At 36.8% G+C, this 17,010-nt stretch overlaps 3 protein-coding genes across 3 annotated transcripts; all 3 read left to right on the top strand.

Moving 5' to 3' along the window:
- Positions 1-1,663: 1,663 nt before the first annotated feature.
- Positions 1,664-4,975, top strand: LOC145611173 (nudix hydrolase 19, chloroplastic-like). Its single transcript, XM_081666455.1, has 6 exons — positions 1,664-2,364; positions 3,279-3,419; positions 3,515-3,619; positions 3,792-3,891; positions 4,058-4,150; positions 4,594-4,975. Exons 1-6 carry the CDS (start codon positions 1,798-1,800, stop codon positions 4,884-4,886), a joined length of 1,299 nt encoding a protein of 432 aa, XP_081522581.1. The 5' UTR covers positions 1,664-1,797; the 3' UTR covers positions 4,887-4,975.
- A 2,125-nt stretch (positions 4,976-7,100) lies between these two features.
- Positions 7,101-9,350, top strand: LOC145612218 (uncharacterized). Its single transcript, XM_081667597.1, has 2 exons — positions 7,101-8,025; positions 8,812-9,350. Exons 1-2 carry the CDS (start codon positions 7,288-7,290, stop codon positions 9,097-9,099), a joined length of 1,026 nt encoding a protein of 341 aa, XP_081523723.1. The 5' UTR covers positions 7,101-7,287; the 3' UTR covers positions 9,100-9,350.
- An 842-nt stretch (positions 9,351-10,192) lies between these two features.
- Positions 10,193-16,315, top strand: LOC145611165 (NADH-cytochrome b5 reductase-like protein). Its single transcript, XM_081666443.1, has 13 exons — positions 10,193-10,448; positions 11,358-11,400; positions 12,040-12,115; positions 12,339-12,398; positions 12,546-12,596; positions 13,744-13,798; positions 13,881-13,951; positions 14,037-14,088; positions 14,719-14,796; positions 15,011-15,100; positions 15,226-15,339; positions 15,469-15,537; positions 15,911-16,315. Exons 1-13 carry the CDS (start codon positions 10,278-10,280, stop codon positions 15,965-15,967), a joined length of 987 nt encoding a protein of 328 aa, XP_081522569.1. The 5' UTR covers positions 10,193-10,277; the 3' UTR covers positions 15,968-16,315.
- The last annotated feature ends 695 nt before the right edge of the window (positions 16,316-17,010 follow it).

Here is a 17,010-nt window from a genome sequence, read left to right as displayed (position 1 = left end):
CCACCGCCACGAAACCCAGTCCTCAACCCTCAAAATCCTTTCTCTATCCCGATCCCAGCCCCCTTCCCTTCCCCAATCCCTTTTCCGGCTACCTCCCTTTCCCCACGCTCCGATTTCGACCCTTATCCCCTTCTAACTTGGCGATTTTGGCCCTCCTCTTCACAACCTTGATTTCGTTAATGGTTGTGGTGGGTAAAAGGGTAGGGGAGGGTTGGAAAGCAGCTCCGAGTTGGAGAACGGCGCGACAAATCTGGCTGCTCTGGGCCTCGTCTGGCTGGTGGTAGGGGTGGCGAGGTGGTTGAGGTCGCGGTGGGGCTAGGGTCTGGGGTTAATTTTAGGTTTTAAAGGGTCGGGGAAGTTTGTGTGGGTGGTTTTTGGGGTCGACGGTGGGTCAGGTGGGGCGCAAAAGGGCCGGCCGGTCGATTTTCGGTGGTTAAGGTGGTGGCCGGCCGTTTTCCGGCGATATAAGGAGAGGGGCTAAGGTTTGGCGGTGGTAGGGGTGGCTGGGAAAATTTTGGGGTTTTTTTTTTATTTTAATTTTCTGTTTTTTTTATAATTATTTTCTAATTATTTTCAGCTTTTTTTTTTAATTTTTATTAATAAAGATAAATGGACCAATAATATCATGACATGTGTCATGATTAACCCCTAATGACTAATGGAGTTAACGGCCGTTGGTCATTAATGGCACTCGGTGAATTTTTAAAAAACTGAGTGGCATTTGGTGAATTCTGAAAAGTGCGATGGCATTTGATGAATTTTTAAATTTGTCAGTGGCATTTGGTGAAATAGCCGAAAAAAAAAACTACTCAAACCAAACTAAAGCTCCAAGCATCAAGCTGCCGCAGCAGGCACACTTCGAGCTAAAGTCATGCCACCCCAATCTTCCAATAAAACCGCACGAAGACCCTCCGGGGCCGCCTGCAGTATCACCAACTTCGGGGAAAGACCAACTCCATAATTCGCTAGCCAATCCGCCGCCCGATTTGCCTCTCTATAACAATGTTGGACTTCAACAATCCATTAACTCTTATTGATCAGCACCCTACATCTTCTAATCACATGATAATGAGGAGAGGAGGTGTTCAGGTCCTCCACCAACGCACGGATCACATTCTCCGAATCCACCTCCAGTTGTACCTTTTCATACCTAGCATTCCAAGCAATACTTAGTCCACGTAGTACAACCAACAACTCTTTGCATATAAAAGATAAATGTGTTGGATGTTGTGTAGTTGTGCATTGTTCTAAACTTTAGTTGAGCTAATGTCCACATAAAGCAACAACCTTTCGTTATCCAGTGACTTTGTCATGTAATTAAACCATAACCACAATTAATATAGAAAATTATAAACTTTATTATTTCATTCTCCGTTTATTTTCTAATTAATTGATGGATCTTAAGAAAAAAATACAAAATTACTCATGGGGATAAGAGGGTAAACAAACATTTTAAGGGATATAATGATTCGTGCACTATTCATAAGAGCAATCTCCTACTTTTTATAAGGTAGGGATACAAAATAGATCGATTATTACTTACTGATTCGATTTAATCATAGGATCACATAAATTTGCAAAAATGCCACTATGCCATTGGTCTAAGAGCCGGTGAAAACTCGAAGGTATATGATGAATTAACCGGTAATAAGAAGATATGACATGTACATTTCGATATCCACACAAAAATCACAAAACATGGACGCAACACGTAAACATTGCATCCTCTAACCTTGATCATCATCACCCCTCATCCTCCCTATAAACCACCGCAAATGAACCAGAGCACCACCACCAATGCCCCTGCTTCTCTCTTCCACAACAACCACTGCATCTCTCTTCCTTAAACTTACCTCTCCACTCTCTCTCCTCCGCTTCTCAACCATGTCTTCCATCAATCTTCAATCCCACGCATTCGCAGGCAACCCCATTAAGGCCAAAACCCCCAAATCAAACGACCCCTTTTCCCCTAATTCAGCTCTCGAAGCTCTTAAATCTCACCTTTTAGGGAATACCCATGACGCCATTGCCCTTAATTTTAAGGTATTGCCCTTCAGAAAAGGGCGCCCTTTGGCGGGTTCGCAGGGTTCCTGCCCAAATTGGCATCTGGGTTGGCTTAGTTTGGGTGATTGTAAGGGTTTATTGGCTGATTCTTCGGTTAGATTTGAGGGAGATTCGTTGGTTTATCTGGGTTCGAGATCAGAGGAAGATTCTGTTTATTGGGCAATTGATGTTTCTGAGGATGATAAATTGGTGGATGAATTGGGGAAGAAGTATTTCTCTTTTGTTGAGCTTAGGACTTTAATGGTGGCTACTGATTGGTCTGATTCTCGTGCTATGGCTGATTTAGCTGTTGCTGGTCATGTATGTATTCTCTTTCTGCTTATATTACATTGATGATTATGCTTTCTTTGATGTTTCTGCTAGTTTAGTTAGATTATATTTGATTGTGCTTTTGTGTTTCAAATTGATTGCCATCATTTATAGCTAGGTGACACTTTGAGATGATACTTAATACCAATAGAAATGACAAATAATTGGCTCGGTTTATGCGGGTACCATAGGTGGGTTTGGTTAACATGATTGTGGTGAATGGGACACAAAAATGACAGAGAAACATGGATGAAGCATTTGTATTGTTGATTTTGAATCTTGAAGTTAGATATGTATCTTGGTTTCTATTTAATGACATCTCATTTGGGAAGTATTAATTTCATGAGTATTATATGGGAAGATGTAATATGTATGTAGATTAAAACTGTCAGCTATTCAGTTCCTTTTTTATTTTTTTATTTTTTTTTAACAGGAAGCTATTCAGTTCTTTAACTTTCACATTTAAACAAGAAGTTGTAATTATGTAGACTTAAAGTAAATAGATATGCAAGGCTAACTTTCTCAACTCTGTTTTATTATGGGGTTGGAAACTTGGGATTGAATCTGTTATCTAAACATTCAATGACCAAGTTTGTTCCTTTCAAATGTGCTTGAGTTTCTATCGTAGTGGCAGTTATACAGCCTTGCTTTGCCAAAATAGTTGTCCGGTTACTTTGTGTGACTGCTGACGAATCTAATTCTTTAGCTTTTATACTACGTTCTACGTATTTGATATTGTTCCTCATTCTATTCAGTGCATAAGCTCATAATCATTTATCCAGTACTGGCGAATTCAATGCTTCAGTTCTAATCAGCTGTCTTGATTCTCTAGCTTCTTAGTTTGTTCTCTTGTTCAAATTCCGTCTAACTATGGTCTTGTATTTTCTGCATTTGGTGTTTGTTAGGCTAGAGCATTGCTTGAATGGCATGGAACATCGCGATTTTGCGGGCAGTGTGGAAGTAAAACAATTCCCAGGGAAGCTGGTAAAAGAGTGCAGTGCTCAAATGAACTGTGCAAAAAGAGGATATATCCTCGTGTTGATCCAGTATGTTGATGCCAGTCTCTCATTCATTATGCAATGCAGAAGCACTTTTTGAACAATTGGAATTAAATTCTTCCTGTTGTGTGTCCTGTTACCAGGTAGTCATTATGCTCATGATCGACAAGGAAAATGACCGTGCACTTTTAAGCAGACAGTCGAGATTCGTACCTAGAATGTGGAGTTGTTTAGCTGGTTTTTTAGAGGTTAGTACTCTGCAGAAATATGATGACTTCATACCTCATTTGTGATACATTTGTGCCTCCAATTTTGAGATGTGTGACATTATAAGAATCGTTTTCTTCTCCTCTCCTTTGTGCTTTCTGCTTCAGTTACTCTGTACCTAAAATATCTGTTATCCAATTACATTTGTTTTAGCCCGGAGAGAGTTTGGAAGAAGCAGTGAGAAGAGAAACATGGGAGGAAACTGGGATTGAAGTAGGAGAAGTTGTCTATCATAGTTCTCAGCCATGGCCTGGTAAGTTCATTTGGAGCAGATGTCTGAGTAAAAGTCATTCCTATTTAACTATTTTTTTTTGCTGTCATACTGTAAGTCTGTAATAAATTAATGATCATAGCAGATAAATTTCTGCAATCAGTTTCTTGTCTCAGCTTAACAAACTTTAACTTTTGACCTTTTCCAGTTGGGCCAAGCAGCATGCCCTGCCAGTTGATGGTAGGCTTCTTTGCTTATGCGAGATCTCTTGAAATAACTGTGGATAAGGATGAATTGGAAGGTATGGTTTGCCACATTTTCTCCTATTATTGTATTATCTTTCTTTTGCCTTCCTTATTTGGACATGAAACTTAAAGTAGGATCTCAATACTTCCTTTATTACTTGATGACTTTTTAGACTACTTATGGGACCTCATTTTATTACTAATAAGTAAAAATAAATAAAACTATTATTATAATTGTTGTTGGGTTAATCTCAGTATAATTTTAATATATTGACTTTATATATATCTTTTTTTAAAAAATTAGTTATTAAGAGTCAAAGTTATTCGTTGTTAATCATGAAGTCATAACGATTTATGTATTGAGAAATAGAGGAAGTATTACTTAGGTAAGAACTTACAATTAACTGTTCTATACCTGATTAATGGATTGCGAATAGCCGAATATCAGCTTATATCTGATCTATTTTACGTCTCTAATGTATGTGATGCGGTTGTTTAGATGCCCAGTGGCATAGCAGAGAAGATATCAAGAAAGCTCTTACATTTGCTGAATATGAGAAGGCACAAAAAACAGCTGCTGCCAAGGTAGAGCAGATTTGCAAGGGGGTCACGCAGAGTCAGAACCTCTCCTCGGACTTCAACACTGAAAGCGGAGAGCTTGCGTCCATGTTTATTCCTGGGCCTTTTGCAATCGCCCACCACCTCATATCTACTTGGGTCTTTCAAGGGGCACCAGTAAGCAGTTCTAACAGTGCACTTAAAGAGCCTAATAGTTCTCTTTCAAATCTGTAGCTGCTAACTTCTTTTCCTCTCCTAATTTATATTTATTTTGTAGCTTATTGTGATTATTCTTATTTCATCAGAAATAAATATTCTTTGCCTGTGATGTATATCTATTAAGATTTTTGCGTAATACCACTACCTTCATTCTTTTTTATTCTACTCACGTGACATCTTGTTGGAATCATTACAATGTGTAGGATCCAAATATCTAATTTTTCATACGCTTGTGCGTAATTAAAGATATTATGGGTCAAACATGTGCGTTGGAGACCAAGCAAAATGCAAGTGAGTAGAACAAAAAAGAACAAAGGGGAGTATGATCAAATAGTCCCCCGTCCCCCTTCCATAATTCCTTCTTCTGTTTGTCCCATGAGTCCATAACACCCCCATGAGCTCTCAATACCAGTCTGAGATCAGGTGGGTGCACTCCTACTGTGTGTCTCTCTCGCCTCAGTGATAGATTTCTTGTTACAGCAATTAAATATTGGTGACAGACTTGAGCCAAATATACCTTGGCACATTGGTGTCCTTACTCTTGGGAACACATTTGGGGTTATTGGGTCTCAGCACCTTGTGTGACCCTGAAAGTAATTGTGGACATTGTAGTGAAAAGTTCTTGTCATCAATAACTTACTACGGAGTACATGTTTCTTTCCGTCCTGCAACCCTCCCCTATGCTCCCTCTTGTGCGAATATGCTTAGGTTTTACTTTGTTAACCTAGAAAACAGGGCATTGAACAAGTTGTATAACGGTAGGAAAATTAGTGTCTTTGGAACTCCAGTCAAGTCAGATGTTCTGAAGTCTGAAGTATCTGTTTTTAGTGTTAGCAGTTGCGCTTTCTTTGAGAATATAGTGTGAGTATTATATTGAGATAGATGAACAAAAATAAAGTGTCGACGTTATTAATAGCCGGAAGGAGTATGTGCCTGGTTCAATTTCGTAAGTTTGAGTGTGGCTACATATAAGAAAAGGCTTTCTCTGAAAAGTCCTCATGGTGGGTTAGTAGACTCATTTACACTACCTAAATCTGGTCTGTTGTTGCAGCATCAAGTCCATACCTTCTTGCTGCGTAATCAAGGCTGTTACTGAAATATGTTACAAATTGACTAGGAAAGAAATTGTAATCATGTCTGATAGGAAAACAAATCACTCTCAATCCACGGACAAATGAGTTAAACATCTATCAATCAGCTGCTAATAGTAGTCGTTATGGTAAACACATTGACTTATCGATCGAGGATTAGACAAAATTTACAGTGTACTGTGCAAGTCGATATTATAGTGATGGAATTTGTCACTAGAGCATTCCAATATCAATTTGGCTGTTGTCTCACATGCCCTCAACGATAAGAAACTGTCTCAATAATTCATACTAAAACAATTTACATCTTAGTTGAGTTATTTCTGCCGTTCACTGAACTGTCACATACCAATAAAACTTTGGACCCCCAGTTCTGATGTCTCTATTCTAGGCATCTATCAAAACTTTTCCAGAAAATTTGACTAGGTACATATCAATTACCAATTTTTCTAGAAAAGTAGATAGTAACATAATGTCTACAGAGTTTTTTGTGTGCTAGGGGGAGATGATACCGTGGTTGTAATGACCGTACTGTAACTAACAGTCTGTGCTTGGTGCTTGGCACTTGCCTAAACTATAACTGGTGTATGTTTAGTACACGATGGGGGTATTTACAGATTGTAGGGACTTAATAGGAGTCATTTTTGGAATCTTGAAGATAAAAAGAGCAGCAATTTTTGATTATTTGCTACTTAGTAATTGATATAGAATTTTCGCTCATTACATTTATTCATTGGAGACTTGGAGTTTGTCCTTGTTCACTAGTAAGGCTTCCATCCTAACTTGGAGTTCATGTGGTCCAAGTAGCAATGAAAGAGTATAACTATGTACATCCGTGTCGCTGTGTGAGTGCATGTGTAATTTTCTTTCTTATGCTTCTCTTTTACTGCAGGGTTACTGCTTAATCTTTACAGCCATGCCTTGTGGTATATCGTAACATAATTGCTCTTCTGACTATTTACGATCCCAAAACAGATTCAATAAAAATCATGAGTTTTTATCTACTGGTCTAATCTGTGTCGTTGATGGTTTGATACATAAAAACAAGCATTGAAGTTCGTAGGCCCTTGATAGTACAAACAGGCAATAATTCAGATTCCTGTACAACCTTCCAATGTCAATAAAACCCCCCCAAAACTTTGGGAGAGTATAAACCTGTCTAAAGTTTCTTCATTTTTTATGTTATTTCATGGTTCTGTAAATACTCCTATCTTCAAATCTTGCCTTTTCTTTATTTTTCTGTGTTTTAAGTCTGTAGGAGAAATAGTTTTGTTTTTTATTTGGCTACAGACAAAAAGCATTGTCATTAGTGATTGATATTTTATTTTATGTACTCCATATTAAGCATACCTGATGCTGTACTGGGACGTGGAGTAGGCATGGGACTGTCATTTGCTCCCCCGAGTTATCCTTTGAATGTAGTGAATGACATAAATAAATATAAAAACAAACCTTGCATGATAAGATCACTTCCTCCATCTTCGGCTTCCCTGCAGTCCTCTTCTCTTCCTATAAAAACTGATCAAAACAAGAAAAATAAATCTGAACCTCAGAAATTCAACAGTTCCTTGAGTGCTTCTCCCTGTTACAGCCAAGAGAATACTGTTGGAATCATTGGAGGTGTGTCGGTTCTTACTACATTGATCTTCCTTGAGAAGTTTGTGCTATGGAGCTCAAGAGATAAACACGATACTGTCCCTTTCATTGTCTGCAGTGATCCAACATCTCCTTCAAGCTGTGAGTACATTTCTAACACCAATGATGGTAGCATCCCTGCAGGATTAAACCAAGTTAGGATGGTTGAAAATCTGAGAGGTAAGAGGCTGTTCCTTGAAGAAGGGGGAGCACGATGCATAGTCATGCCTTGCCATCTTTCACATGCTTGGTATGGAGAAATATCACAAGGGAGTAAGCAGCCTTTTCTTCATATGGCTGAGTGTGTTGCTTGGGAACTCAAGGAAGCTAGATTTAGGCCTCTAGAAGCTGGAAGCGGTGTCAAAGTTGGAGTTATAGCAACTGATGCTATCCTAATGGCAGGAGTCTACCAGGAAAAACTACAAGACCAGGTACATTTTGTTTTTTTTTTTATTTATTTATTTTTTGGTATATCCTTGTATTGATTTTATTTAGCACGGCAAGAATCTTTATGTTTCTGCTGTTGAATTTCTCTCAAGTCAGATTTTGTAGTGGAGTTTTATTCTTCTGAGTCCTGAAACAGAACTTAGCCTCTTTTGTCTTCATCAGGCCTGTGCAAAAGATGGAAACGAAAATACTTGTCCATCTTAGACCAAGTTAGACTAGATTAAAGGTTTTAGCAAGTTGTCTGCTACTTCATGCAGAAAGTTGTCACAAAGTAGCAGGACATTCAGTTCAACTTACCGATATATTTTGTCTATCCAATAGCCAGTGTAAGAAGACTTGTATAGTTCAGATTACCTAATCTATCAAGTTTGAAGTGTTTTTGTACCAATCTTTAATTGAGTTTTGATGTTTTCACAAAAATTTAATTGTGTTTCCCTAAGTCTGGTGCAACCTTTTGCTTTCTTGTTGTTTGAAGTCATTTTTCAAACTTTTTCATGGTTTTCAAGATTTAAAGCCAAGTTTCCTTTGATCAGCTTTCCTGATGGATCAAATTTTGACCGGTCTAGCTATGTACAATACCCTTAGACTTCTCCATTGACAGGATTGTTGTGCTTTTGATTATGTTCTGAGTTTGGCATGAGTCGGATCCATTTATTTTGATAAACACCAAAATGAACCGTCTTGATATTTATGTCTACTATCTTGATTCTTGACCCTATTTGCAGTCTACAATGTTGTTATTGACTTCTGAATTCTGACAACTGATGCAGGGGTTTGAGGTGGTGTTGCCAGATAAATCAACCATGGAGCATGCCATATACCCGGCTATAAACTCCTTGAAGCGGAAAGACATGAAGGGAGCGCTTAACCTGTTAAGAATTGCAATCCAGCTCCTTCTGGTGAAATCTGTGAATATTGTGATCCTGGCCTCCCATGAACTGCAATGTTTGTTACCACATGACGATCCCCTTGCTAAGAAATGCATTGATCCTATGGATGCTTTGGCAAGATCAGCTGTAAGATGGGCAAAAGCTGCAAGAGATACACGAGGAATTTAGATGATACGGAGTTTTTGGCTTGCTAATGATAATTAATCCTGTATATTAGTACATAGGTTTAGCCAACTACTGTAGGATTCTGTGCAGTGTGCACCAAAAAATTGCTACTGTGGGATTCTCCTTAGCCCACTTGATGATGTTGCCTTACTTTTGGACATAAGTACCAAGTTTAGAAATTTAATTTTGAGTTGTATTTTATTTTTAGCTATGTATACTTTCCGCTATAACTGAAAATGGAGATTTTCTCATCGTTTTTCTTCTCTCAAAGGCCTAATGTATGATTCTAGTTTATGTTTGTAAGGGGCCTTAAAGTGATTGCTTATTAACATTCAATTGTTTTAATATTCAATATTCCAATTCGTTACCCGACGGGCTCGTAATATTCACATATAAGATCACAAGTTCATAACCTTCTTGTTTTCAACTTTGTCCTTAGTAATGTAATTTGGAACCCTTGTGAATTGAACAATGTCTAACATAATCAAAATTATCCACAAACTCTTTGGTGTTTGGCTCAAGCATATTAGGTATAAGGTATGAGTTTGGAATGACCAAAATCCATACCTTGTGTTTGTTTCTTGAAATTTCATTTTTTAAACCCATACCTCAAACCCCCAAGGTATGGGTTTTTGAAACCCAAGGGGGGAGGTGGGTATGGCTCATACCCATACCTTTAGGTTTAAAATTAAAGGAAAACTATCATTCCTAGATAAAAACCAAACACATGAAATCAAGTATCAAGTTCCAACCCCATACCACCCAGGTTTCATTCCTCATTCCAAACCCATACCATTGTTTGAACCAAACGCCCCCTTAATGTTTTGATCATTGGCAGATTCACCATACTCTTAAAAGAAGCTAATAGATCAATCGAATGACAAATAATAGATGTTCTCGTATACTCGTATGTACATTTAGTGGTTGTAATTCATCTTTCGTAAACTCTCTACCATTTTTAAAATTGGTTGTGTTCGGGTTAACCCTCAAAAGAAAAAAGAAAAGAGAAAAAAAAAAAAAAAAAAAACACCTTCCACGTAACACTCTCACTCTCACAGTCTCACTCTCCTAATTGGAATAGTAGATTCTTTTCTTCTTCCTTCTCGACTTTGTCGTCTTCTCCAAATTAGAGCTCTAAAACCCTGGTCTTTCTTTTTTCTGTGAATTTTTGATCTGAGAAAATGGCATTGTTCTTCAGAAGATTAGCAAAAGCAGCTCCAGTTGCATTATCCAATGCATTTAAGGTCTCTCAAAACTCCACTTCTTACACCTCTCGAACCCCTTTTGGAGTGATTGCCGCTTCAATTTCTGGAGGAATCTCACTTTATTACCTCACTTCTTCCCCAAATTTGGTAAATTTTCGGCTTATTTCCATCTGGGTTTTCCTTCGATTTCTCATTACTATGATGTAATGCTCTTAATTTTTGTTGATTTTCTTTTTGGTATTTTACTGTGTTTTTGTTTAATTGAATGAGTGAGGTTTTTAATCCTTGATAATTGGTTTTGAATGATAATTTTGTGATTATTATCATTGAATGTCGAAATGGATTAATGGGTCAATAATATTTTTGGTAGGTATGATGTTCATTAAATTGGTTATTGGTATCATTGTTGTTTGCAATTGCAGCTTCTTTGAATTTGATATTGTTGATTAACAAGATTTTTAATTTTTGTTTTCCTGTGATAATGGTATGAATGTATGATATATTGATATGGTTTTATTGATTAGTATTCATTGATACTTAATTGATTAGTGATGAACTGATGATGGAACTGTTATCTATGGTGTGTTAGTTTCCAATTTGGATTTTGGATGATTTGTGGGGAGCATCCTGGGTGTATTTTGTTGATGGATGTCGAAATGGGTTGTGGCTCGATGGTTTTGGATTAATTTGAGGGATTTGTGGAGTGAATCTTATAAGTAGTAGATAATTAGATACTGAATTTCGATTATCCATGCTTATGTTGTTCTCTAACCCCTTTGATTGGGACCGTACTTGGGATGATTCTCCACGACCAATTTTGCTAGCCTTTCATTTCTTTGGTTGTATTTAGGGCTTTTGATGTGAAGCTTTTTGTTCATCATGTCAAATTTTGTGGTGTGTATGATCGAATAGGTTACTTATTTCATTTTGCACATCCAGAATGCTAGTTTTGAAAAACAAATATAAATAAGATTTGAATTTTTTCATTTTTCTTTTTTATGTTTTGTGGCCAAGTCACAAATTAGATTTTACGGCTCTACCATTATGTCTTTGCAGGCTCATCTAGATTCAGTCAATGAAGAAACACAGAAGAAAGTGGGTGAGTTTTCATTTTACCACTGCTTGATTGGTGTGATTCTCAGCCTCTGCTACTCTATGAATTGATTTGCTCTTCATGTAATCATGTTAGATTGTTGATTGTTTACGATGAAATAATGTACAAATTACTCAACAAGTTTTTATATACTCAACTTAGTAACTTAGATGGCTATGAATACATTTGGTGCCTTACTTTTGGTATTTCTTTCCACCTCCCCTTCCTATTATTCACTGTTTTCATATAAGGTTTTAACCTTGCCAAGTTAAACTATTTTATCTGCCCCACTGCCTACTCCTTCTGACAAAGAGAGGAGAACGTTGAAAGGATTTATTTATTTATTTATTTATTTTATTTTATTTTTTTTGAATTTTTGAAAAGTTGGAAAGGATGTTTTTAATTTATCATATATAGAGGCAAGCAAGTGGTCAGTGCCGTCGTTCTGATGTTGTCTTACATGATAAGTCTCAAAGTTTTTTATTTTTGTTACTTCTGTACCAACCTTAATTGATCAATCAATCAATCAAAGCCTTAATCCCATAACCCAACCTTAACTGATGATTTATTATTTATTTATCTTTTTAACAATGATTGTTCTCCTATCTGTATATATCTTTGACTGAAAACTTGTGTAATTTCCAGCGCTGAATCCAGATAAGTGGCTTGAGTTCAAACTGCAGGAGAGTGCAACTGTCAGCCATAATACTAAGCTCTACAGGTTATACTCCTGTTTAATGCGTGTTAAAGTTTCTTTTGATTTATTAAAAGTGTTGAATAATTTCTTGTAATGAGGCTGCTGTATAATTTTCTTCTGAATCTTTTAAAGATGTGACTTTGACACATTAATGGTGCTTGAGAACTAATATTAGAGGAACATTCCTTTGGCCTTTTAACATCTGATACAGTTGTAAAGTCATATAATTGGTGTTCTGAAATTGTAGGTTCTCATTTGATCCTGAAGCCGAGTTAGGTCTTCACATTGCTTCTTGCCTCCTCACAAGGTACAGTTTCTATTCCTAAATGTATGATCTACTCAATGACCTGTAGTGCCTCCAGGTTGTAGCATTTTAGAATGAGTTTTTTCTTGCCTTGTGATGCCTTTTAATTCTTTGCAAGCATGTTCTTAACAATCGTGCTTCTTTGTGTAGAGCTCCCACAGGGAAAAATGATGAAGGGAAAACGAAATATGTCGTTCGACCGTAAGTTTCTTCTTGAGCAAAACATGATTATTATGATTTCTTCTTCCATTATCTCTTCTGCTTTTGTGTCTAATAGAAATATATTGTCTAGTATGACATAGATGAATCATAATTCAGAAACTGCTTTATTAAATTGTTTGTCTTGCTATACATCTAACTACAGCTTGCACTTACATTCTGTGTATCCATTGGCATGTACTTGAACTTAATTAGTCTCTTTTTGTAAATATATGTATTCACTTATAGAAATATGTAAAACTTGAATTTTGTAGCACCGCTAGTTTTCTTTCTTTGTCTCGGTAATAATTCGAAGGATAATAACACATACCAACACTTCTATTGTCAATCTTCATCTGCTTGTTTGGGTCATAAACACCACATTGTCATGCAGGTTGAGCATCCTAAATCTAAGATTAAATCAAACACATTATTAGGATTGCTATCTTCTCTACTGTAATCTTGTTGTGATAGTTTTCGCTTACTGGAACAAATTTTAGAAATTGAGATGTGGAAGCCTTTTTCCGTGAGAGTGTTCTCAAAGTTGGTGTCTTTTGTTTTAAGTAGTGAACCGAAATTGGAAGGAGGCTTGATCTACAACTCTGGTACTACTATAATCAATTGCAGCATGTTGTCAGACTTTTCACATTGTTGCACTAATAACGTTAAGGCCCTTCTTTGCAAGAAGCTCTGGAAAGTTTTGCCCGTTACAGATTCTCTATAATAATATGATCCCATAGTGTGGTAGTGTTACATACTTACATGCATAACTTGGCTTTTGACTTTCTTTTCCACTGAGGGAATTCCTCTGTTGGCCTGTTGGGTACATGTTTAGTAGTATAATTTGTTTGGTAGCATCACCTGGATGCAGATATCCTGTGCTTCTGTCTTTTCAGGTTCATATTTTGGTTTAATACATGAAAACTAGATCTGAATTCCTGCCCATGACAAGTCTAGTTTTTCTATGTTAGAGGTTTTTTAAACATGGCTATTAAACCAATGATCAGTGAAAACATGTCATTCGAACGTCGTGTTTCTCCGTCTTACTTGAAGAATTTTGAATGGATGTTTTTTTTTTTTTTTTTTTTTTTTTTTTTTTTTGGGGGGGTCTATGACTTTGTATTCCTGATTTTATGCAAATTGTTTTTAGGTACACTCCCATTTCTGATCCTGATTCCAAAGGGTACTTTGATTTAATGATCAAGGTCCGTCAACTTCTATTATAGACTTATTTCCTCATTTTTATTATTTAGTTGTTAGCTAACCACTCTGTTTGTTCAAAAACAGATATATCCAGAAGGTAAAATGAGTCAGCATTTTGCAAAACTCAAACCTGGTGATGTTGTAGAAGTCAAAGGGTAAGCTGCTCCACCATTTTTTTTAGTGCTGTTTTGGATTTCAGTGCAGTTATTGATCAAGTTGCTTATGTGAATTCTTGTGCAGACCCATTGAGAAGCTCAGGTATACTCCCAACATGAAGAAACACATCGGCATGGTAAGAAACACATCGGCTTGAAATTTGATATCTTTCTTGCTAAGTGTATTTGAGAATTTGTTAGATCTGACAAATGAGAATACTATTACTTATACTTAACTTTGGCATTATCGTGGTGGTGGTAGCTTTGCCCTTTGCCTATGGCATCGTCTGAATGTTAAACCAATTGGAAACTTGATTTGTATGTAACTGATGATTTGCCTGAGTACTAACTCTTAAAAGTTTGGGAGGTAGTCCTTGTTGTGAAGATAGCCTCATTTTCTACATCTTCAGTCAGTACTACCATGAATCAATCGAGACTCGGGTTTTCAGTAGCGTCGGTAGGTCATGTGGTTGCTGTGAACTCTTCAGTATTGAGCCTCTGGTTTTTCTTGACTTCAATTTATAATACTTATATTGAAAGTCTTATATGAATTGGCCATCGCAGGAAGGGGGGGCTTATATATTTATGCAAGATCATGTGTTTGGTCAGTGTCATTGTTTCCTTGGAAAATTCTATGTAATTACTTACACTGCCTGCCGATAGAGGACTCAGGAGTTTGCCTTTTATGTACATGTTGTAAACTATACTCTTTGCTTATAAGTCTATTTCTGTGGGTTGATGTTTCGTGTACTCCCAATTGGAAACAGATTGCTGGTGGGACTGGTGTCACTCCAATGCTTCAAGTAGTTGAGGCTATTCTGAAGAATCCAGATGATAAAACTCAGGTTAGCTACCCTTTTGCTTTGGTACCATGTATAAAATCTATTTCAGCATTCCTTTGTATGGGGCATTACTTGAAAAAAGGGCTAATAATTTCATAATATTGTCAAAAAAAAAAAAAAAAAAGAAAAAAAAAAAGAAAAAAAAAGCTTTGATCCAACATCAATGTTATTATGAATCTGGCTTTTCATAGTTATTAGCTATCAATTGATCTTACAGGTATCACTGGTCTATGCAAATGTCTCCCCGGATGATATTTTACTGAAGCAAAAGCTTGACATACTCGCCACTAGCCACCCTAATTTTAAGGTACTGCTGTTTGATTACTGATCAAATTCTGTCATCAAATTTCCTCAAAAAAAAAAAAAAAAAAAATTCTGTCATCAAATTTGACAAATTGAGATGCTGAAGGTTTCAATGAAAAAAATATTTAGGTATTCTACACTGTTGACAATCCATCAAAGGACTGGAGAGGCGGGGTAGGCTATGTCTCAAAGGATGTTGTCACAAAAGGCTTACCTGGTCCTGGGGACGATACTCTCATCATGGTAAGATAAAGATAGCTCTTTCAACTATTAGTAATTGGTTTGTGAATTTCCGTCTACAGCAGGTGAATTGAAGCCTTTATTCCTTTCTCTCTTAACGTTTGTAAACTTTTGTCTGTTCTTTTAATCCAGGTATGTGGTCCTCCTGGTATGATGCAAAGTATATCTGGTGACAAGGCTAAAGATTACTCACAAGGAGAGGTATGGAGTATCAAAAACACTTTTGTTGCTACATTAATTGTCTAAACATTTACAGAACCTAAACTCCAGTCTTCGACTCTTAGTTTAGATTTCTACTCTCTCCGTCCTTTACTAATAGGGCGCATTTTTAGTGTTAATAAGTTTAAAAATACACCATAACTATCTAAAAGTATCATTTATTGAGTTTTTACTTTGAGATGACCTAATATGGATTTGTGCCCTATTATTTTGGGTGCGGAATGAGTGCTTGAGCTGCCTTTAGTCTTGCTGCATGATGTTGCTAATTTTCTACGATAACCAACATCAGTATTCCTATTTGTTGTCGACTTAATTCATCATTATTGATTCATAGCAACGGTTTCCTGTTTTGCAGGTAAGTGGAATACTCAAGGAACTTGGATATACAAAAGAAATGGTCTACAAATTTTGAGGGATCCTGCAAAATTTACAGAAATAGAAAAAGAATTTGGATAACATAGTAGCACCTTGTAGCTTTGTAGGGCACAAGTGTGTTTAGAAATAATGCATGAAGGTGCTCTGCTTTTATGGGTTTCGTCCCTTGGAGAAATGGACAATTGCTTTTTCTTCGCATTCACCAAACCGAAGAAACATTTGTAGGGCATTTTTAAAGCTCTATTGTTGAAAAGAAATGAGTATTGTTGGCTCATTTTGTAAGTTTTCTTATACCATTTATATGTGAATGTGATAATCAACAAATGAATTGGGGATTTATTTCATAAAATTGCACAAGATACTACCCCTTCTTTTGAGTTTTAAATTGATGATGAATTAAATGCCCTTTGGGATAGTTTTGATTTGCTCTTTGGCATTTTATGTGATGCTGATAAACTAATTTCGGCACTTAATATTTTTTGGATTAAGGGTTCTAATATTGAACACTTCAAACGGCATACATGGCTTGATGGCTAATATTTATAGATACCTTGGTTCATCACAAGATCACCCCTCCTATTTAAATGCAAATTGGATGGTTCCACCCACCCAATTAAACCCTCGGAAAGTATTAGGGACCGTGGTAAACATCTCGACAATTTTTATTTCTGGGCGAAAAAAGGTAAAAAGTTACAAAATTGAAGGCTATATAATCCACAAATTTTGAGGAATTTTTCAGGTTTCAGGGCCCGGTGGCGAAAAGTGTTGAGACCCTGTACTAGAACAACGGGGTGGATTATAGCCTTCAATTTTGCCACTTTTCGCCACCGGGCCCCAAAACCTCAAAATTTCCTTAAAAAGCGTGGATTTTAGCCTGCAATTTTGTAATTTTTTGACCTTTTTTCCCAAGAAGGAAATAAAAATTGTCGAGATGTTTACCATGGTCCCTAATATCCTCCAAGAATCCAATTAGGTCGGTAAAACCATCCAATATGCCCTTAAACGGTCATTTTACCCGTTCACAAGTTGAAGTGATTTCGAAAACTCAAGCCTACCACGGACGTTTATGACAACATATAA

Source organism: Chenopodium album, chromosome 24 (assembly GCF_948465745.1).
Source record: "Chenopodium album chromosome 24, dcCheAlbu1.1, whole genome shotgun sequence".
NCBI lineage: Eukaryota > Viridiplantae > Streptophyta > Magnoliopsida > Caryophyllales > Amaranthaceae > Chenopodium > Chenopodium album.
This window is presented reverse-complemented; position numbering and strand designations above follow the sequence as displayed.

Coding starts and splice junctions, on each gene's coding strand:
- LOC145612218 (XM_081667597.1), top strand. CDS start 7,288: ATGTACTCCATATTAAGCATACCTGATGCTGTACTGGGACGTGGAGTA. Junction 8,026..8,811: donor AGGAAAAACTACAAGACCAG/GTACATTTTGTT, acceptor CAACTGATGCAG/GGGTTTGAGGTGGTGTTGCC.
- LOC145611165 (XM_081666443.1), top strand. CDS start 10,278: ATGGCATTGTTCTTCAGAAGATTAGCAAAAGCAGCTCCAGTTGCATTA. Junction 12,399..12,545: donor GCTTCTTGCCTCCTCACAAG/GTACAGTTTCTA, acceptor TTCTTTGTGTAG/AGCTCCCACAGGGAAAAATG. Junction 15,538..15,910: donor AAGATTACTCACAAGGAGAG/GTATGGAGTATC, acceptor CCTGTTTTGCAG/GTAAGTGGAATACTCAAGGA.
- LOC145611173 (XM_081666455.1), top strand. CDS start 1,798: ATGCCCCTGCTTCTCTCTTCCACAACAACCACTGCATCTCTCTTCCTT. Junction 2,365..3,278: donor ATTTAGCTGTTGCTGGTCAT/GTATGTATTCTC, acceptor GGTGTTTGTTAG/GCTAGAGCATTGCTTGAATG. Junction 3,620..3,791: donor GTTTAGCTGGTTTTTTAGAG/GTTAGTACTCTG, acceptor CATTTGTTTTAG/CCCGGAGAGAGTTTGGAAGA.